The sequence below is a fragment of the Nicotiana sylvestris genome, chromosome 6 (assembly GCF_000393655.2).
Source record: "Nicotiana sylvestris chromosome 6, ASM39365v2, whole genome shotgun sequence".
Taxonomy (NCBI): Eukaryota; Viridiplantae; Streptophyta; class Magnoliopsida; order Solanales; family Solanaceae; genus Nicotiana; species Nicotiana sylvestris.
The window spans coordinates 13208430-13214452 of record NC_091062.1 but is presented as its reverse complement, the minus strand read 5'-3'; the positions used below and the strand labels follow the sequence as shown (position 1 = coordinate 13214452).

The window sequence follows — 6023 nt, the reverse complement described above, 5'->3', positions numbered from 1 at the left end:
ATGAAACACATATGATTGAAATAGTTCACAAGGATGGGGAGCCCAAGAAGTCTTCTAAGTCCGTCATGATGATTCGGGCCAGGAAAAGTAATTCGGTTAAAGCTCCAGACTCTACCAAAGCAAAGCCCTTGACAGTTGAAGGGCGATAGAAAAGCTGAGCTCACTCAATTTGAAGCCATCGGTGTTGGTTGTGAAAGGGACTTCGAGAGATATTGGGGAAGGTCCATAAAGTTCAAAAGTGGTAGTTCCAGGGATTCCAAGTAATCCTGTCATAGTTTTGAAGGGGGATCATATTACCCCTATCATCATTAAACCAGTGCCCCAGCTGCCAGTGGTTGATGCCAAAGCTGTTCTGTGAAATTACAAACAAGTGATAATGACATATAAAGGAAAAGAAATAGAGGAAGAAGTTAATGAAACTGGAGGATTGACTCGTTCTAGGAGATGTTTCACCCCAAAAGAATTAAGGAAAGCCAAGCCATTCAAGGATAGCCAAATGCCAGTAAAGAAATCGGTCACCGAAGAAGAGGCTGAGGAGTTCCTGAAAAAGATGAAAGTGCAGGATTATTCCATTGTGGAGCAGTTAAGGAAAACACCAGCTCAGATTTCTCTCTTGTCATTGCTGATACATTCAGATGAACATCGCAAAGTCCTGATGAAGATTTTGAATGAGGCACATGTTCTGACAAAATCATAGTGAACCACTTGGAAAATATTGCTAGCAAGATCTTTGAAGTAAACAGGACCACTTTCTCAGATGATGAACTTCCTATGGAGGGTACAGAACACAACCGAGCTCTTTATCTCATGGTGAAGTGTGAAGATTCTGTCGTCTCAAGGGTTTTGGTTGACAATGGCTCTAGGGCGAATATTTGCCCCCTGTCTACTCTGCAAAAATTGAAGATCGGTACCGAAAAAATCCACATGAACAGTGTGTGTGTTCGAGGCTTTGATGGGGGATGTAAAGATTCTATTGGAGATATAATGCTCGAATTTTTGATTGGGCCAATTGAGTTTACCATGGAATTCCAAGTGTTAGATGTGGCTATCTCCTACAATTTGTTGTTGGGAAGGCCCTAGGTACATGCTGCTAAGGCAGTCCCGTCTTCTCTCCACCAAATGGTGAAGTTCGAATGGGACAAGTAGGAAATAGTTGTCCACGGTGATGAGGACTTGTCAGTTTGTAATGACACAATTGTTCCATTTATCGAAGCTGAAGATGATAAGGGACCTTGGGTCTATCAAACTTTCGAAACAGTGTCTGTTGAGAAGATTTCTGATGGAAAATGCATTTCGAGTCCTAAGTTATCCTCCGCGTCTGTCATAGTAGCGAATGAAATGTTGAAGAATGGTTTTGTGCCGGGTAAAGGTCTGGGCTCATCTCTGCAGGGTATTGTGCATCTAGTGCGCCCTAGTGGGAATCCTGGTACATTTGGTTTGGGATTCATGCCCACAGAGAAGGACGTGAAAAGGGTTAAAAACTTGAAACAGAAGGTATGGTCACTCCCCAATCCTGTCCCACACATCTCTAAGTCTTTTGTCAAGCCAGGGGCCGAAAAACCTCCAACCTCGTCAATCTCAAAACCTGTGGTCAATGTTGATGAAGATCTTCTCAAGAGGTTCCATAGTCTGTTTGATGAGGTCAATATGGTAGAAGTTGGTGAAGGTTCTAGTAAAGCAGATGTGCAGCTCGTTGGGCCAAACGTGAAGCTTAGCAATTGGGAAGCTACACCACGAAGGAGTTTTGGTAGTTTGCTTTGTTTTCCTTTCTGTTATCTGGGTTATTCCAGGGTTGTAATCCAGATTTTTAGTTTTTGCTTTTTTTGATGTTCAAACCCTTCTATCCTTTATTTTCGATGAAATGCAATTTCCCGTTTTCCAGTATTTCTAATAGTGTTTCATTTTGTTTTTCTTTTGTATAGTTCTTTTTATGTTGGTTGCAATGACATGACATGCATGAGGAATTTTTAGCCAAGTCTTAAAAGCCAATCTAATTCTGAAATAATAATCCAAGAAGTAGAATATGATGATGAAATAGAATATGATGGAGAAGCAGCATTTGAGGAAATCAGTAAAGAGCTAAAACAACTTGAAGAAAAACCAAAGCCTAATTTGAGTGAAACTGAAGCAATCAATTTAGGGGACCAGGATAATGTTAGGAAACCAAGATAAGTGTGCATCTAGAACCGTAAGTTAAGGAGGAAATAATCAAAATATTGTTTGAGTACAAAGATATCTTTGCATGTTCATATGACGATATGCCGGGCCTGAGCACTGATTTGGTAGTTCATAAATTGCCAACTGATCCAGCATTTCCTCCTGTCCAGCAAAAGCTAAGAAATTTCAAGACTAACATGAGCGTGAAGATCAAAGAAGAAATCACAAAGCAGCTTGGTGCAAAGGTCATTCGGGTCACTCGATATCCCACTTGGTTAGCCAATGTTGTGCCAGTACCAAAGAAGGATGGTAAGACCAGGGTATATGTTGATTACCATGATCTTAACAAAGCAAGCCCAAAGGATGATTTTCCATTGCCGAACATTCACATTCTGATCGATAATTGTGCCAAGCACGAGATTGGGTCTTTTGTGGATTGTTACGTGGGATATCACCAGATCTTGATGGATGAAGAAGATGCAGAAAAAATAGCGTTCATTACGCCATGGGGAACATATTGCTACCGGATAATGCCATTTGGTCTGAAGAATGCCGGGGCAACTTATATGAGGGCGATGACCACCATATTTCATGACATGATACACAAGTAGATTGAGGTTTATGTAGATGATGTGATCATAAAGTCAAAAAAGCAGTCTAACCATGTCAAGGATTTAAGGAAGTTTTTCCAAAGGCTCCGCAGGTATAACCTCAAGCTCAATCCAGCAAAATATGCATTTGGTGTCCCATCTGGGAAACTGCTGGGATTCGTGGTCAGTCGACACGGTATTGAGTTGGATCCGTCGAAGATCAAAGTCATTCAAGAGCTACCACCACCCAAGAATAAAACAGAGGTGATGAGCCTGCTTGGAAGGTTAAATTACATCAGCAGGTTTATTGTTCAGCTCACGACAACCTGTGAGCTCATCTTTAAGATGCTGAAGAAGAATGTTGCAGTCAAGTGGACTGACGAGTGTCAAGAAGCATTTGATAAGATTAAGAGGTACCTGTCGAACCCATCTGTGTTGGTCCCGCCAGAGCTTGGGAGACCTTTAGTTCTCTATTTGATAGTCCTGGATAATTCTTTTTGTTCTGTATTGGGTCAACATGACATCACGGGAAAAAAGGAGCAAGCAATCTATTATATCAGTAAGAAGTTCACTCCCTGTGAGGTTAAGTACACTCTGCTTGAGAGGACATGTTGCGCCCTGACTTGGGTGGCACAAAAGTTGAAGCATTATTTGCCGTCCTACACTACTTACCTCATTTCTCGCATGGATCCTCTAAAGTATATCTTTCAGGAGCCTATGCCCATGGGAGGACTTGCAAAGTGGCAGATTTTACTTACAGAGTTTGACATCATCTATGTGACTTGGACCGCAATAAAAGCCCAAGCCTTGGCTGACCACTTGGCCGAGAATCTGGTGGATGACGAATATGAGCCACTAAAGACTTACTTTCCTGATGAAGAGGTCATGTGTGTTGACGAGGTTGACCGTGATGAAAAGCCAGGTTGGAAACTCTTCTTTGATGGAGCTTCTAACATGAAAGGTGTCGGAATAGGGGTTGTACTCATCTCTAAAATAGGGCAACACTACCTTGTGACAGTCCAACTTCGATTTTATTGCACCAACAACATGGTTGAGTACGAAGCATGCATTCTGGGTTTGAGGTTAGATATAGACATGGGAGTCCAGGAAATACTTGTTCTAGGAGATTCAGATTTGTTGGTTTACCAGATTCAAGGAGAATGGGATACTCGGGACTTGAAGCGCATACCGTACTGACAGTGTTTGCATGATCTTTGTCAACGATTCAGGTCGGTAGAATTTAGACATATTCCCGGGATTCATAATGAGATTGTCGATGCTTTGGCTACTTTGTCATCGATGTTACATCATCCGAACAAGGCTTATGTCAACCCCGTGCATATCCAAGTTCATGATCAACATGTTTATTGTAACGTGGTTGAAGAGGAAATCGATGGCAAACCTTGGTTCCATGATATCAAGGAATACATAAAGTCAGGGGCATATCTAGTACATGCCACAAGTGATCAAAAGAGAACCATCCGGCGTCTGGCTAGTGGACTTTTCTTGAGTGGGGGAATCTTGTACAAGAGGACTCTAGATTTGGGACTGCTGAGGTGCATAGATGCTAAAGACGTTTCAACTATCATGGCCGAAGGACATTCTGGATTTTACGGGCCCCATATGAATAGTTATGTCTTGGCAAAGAAGATACTTCGAGCAGGTTATTATTGGCTCACCATGGAACTGGATTGTATCAGTTTTGTTCGCAAATGTCATCAATACCATGTACACGGTGATTTGATTCATTCTCCCCCATCTGAGTTACACACAATGTCTGCACATTGGCCCTTTATTGCTTGGGGCATGGATGTCATTGGACCAATAGAGCCAGCAGCATCGAACGGGCATAGGTTTATTCTGGTGGCCATTGATTAATTTACCAAGTGGGTCAAAGCCGTAACTTTTAAGTCTGTTACCAAGAAGGCAATGGTGGATTTTGTTCATTCAAATATCATTTGTCGGTTTAGAATTCCGAAGGTGATCATCACAGATAGTGCTGCTAATCTCAACAGTTATTTGATGAAAGAGGTATGCCAACAGTTCAAGATAATGCATCGGAACTCCACTCTGTATCGCCCCAAGGCAAATGGAGCTGTTGAGGCTGCTAACAAGAATATAAAGAAAATACTTCGTAAGATGGTGCAAGGTTCTAGGCAATGGAATGAAAAGTTGCATTTTACCTTATTGGGTTATCGAACTAGTGTTCGCACTTCAGTGGGTGCAACTCCTTATTTGCTGGTATATGGAACTGAGGCAGTTATACCTGCGGAGGTTGAGATTCCATCCCTTCAGATCGTTGTAGAAGCTGAAATTGATGATGATGAGTAGGTCAAAACCCGGTTAGAGCAGTTGAGTTTGATTAATGAGAAAAGATTTACTGCAGTATGTCATGGTCAATTGTATCAGAAGAGAATGGCAAGAGCAAACAACAAGAAGGTGTGTCCTCAGAAATTCGAAGTAGTCCAGTTGGTATTGAAACGTGTCCTTCCTCATCAGGATGAAGCTAAAGGCAAGTTCGCCCCAAACTGGCAGGGGTCGTTCATGGTGACAAGAATGTTGCCCAATGGTGCTTTGTATTTAACAGATATAGAAGGCAAATGTGTAGATATGTCTATCAATTCTGGTGCAGTCAAAAGGTACTATCTATGAGTTCGTTGCTTATTTTCAGTCGCATTTGTACTTGGCATGTTCAAAGTTGAAATGACGAAAGCATTTTGTTCTGCTACCCAAATACTTTTATCCTTTGTTATCCCTTTTGAGCCTTATTTATTTTCTTTCATACCCCTTTTTGGAATCAGGAGCAAAATTAAAGAATGAAGAAAAATGAAGAAAAAAAAAGAAAAAAGAAAAAAAAGGAAAAAAGAAAGGAAAAAGATAAAGGAAAAGGAAGAAAAAAAGAGAAGAAGAAGAATAAGAAGAAGAAAAAGAAGAAAAAGAAAAATGAAAAAGGAAGAAATAAAAGCAACAAAAACAAACAACTTTTGTTTGAACTACGTTCGACCTGATTCCTTTTAAGAATACGTAGGCAGCCTTACACGGTTCGGTCACATCAAAATAAAAATCCTAAATTCCCCAGACCCAAAGAAACTGGGGCAAAGTTTTGGATTTGCAAAATATCTGATTCCAAAAGTTGTAATTTTGAACCCTTTTCATCTTAATCATTTTGAGTCTTCATGCCACCCTTTCTTTCTAGCCATGTCCAAAAGCCTACATTACGGTCCAAAGAAAGACCTTCCGATCAATCTTTGAGGATCCCAGGTCAAGCGAGATAGA

General features: G+C 41.0%; 1 protein-coding gene across 1 annotated transcript; it reads left to right on the top strand.

Annotated features, from left to right (window-relative positions):
* Positions 1–2258: 2258 nt before the first annotated feature.
* LOC138870274 (uncharacterized) lies at positions 2259–5078 on the top strand. Its single transcript, XM_070148070.1, has 5 exons — positions 2259–2466; positions 2785–3251; positions 3459–3883; positions 3977–4410; positions 4966–5078. Exons 1-5 carry the CDS (start codon positions 2259–2261, stop codon positions 5076–5078), a joined length of 1647 nt encoding a protein of 548 aa, XP_070004171.1.
* The last annotated feature ends 945 nt before the right edge of the window (positions 5079–6023 follow it).

What these genes read in the sequence shown, in the direction of transcription:
- LOC138870274 (XM_070148070.1), top strand. Translation starts at nt 2,259, where the DNA reads ATGCCGGGCCTGAGCACTGATTTGGTAGTTCATAAATTGCCAACTGAT. An exon ending in GCCAGTACCAAAGAAGGATG is followed by an intron (nt 2,467 to 2,784) that starts GTAAGACCAGGG and finishes AGGTTTATGTAG; the next exon opens with ATGATGTGATCATAAAGTCA. An exon ending in TGGATAATTCTTTTTGTTCT is followed by an intron (nt 3,252 to 3,458) that starts GTATTGGGTCAA and finishes TATATCTTTCAG; the next exon opens with GAGCCTATGCCCATGGGAGG.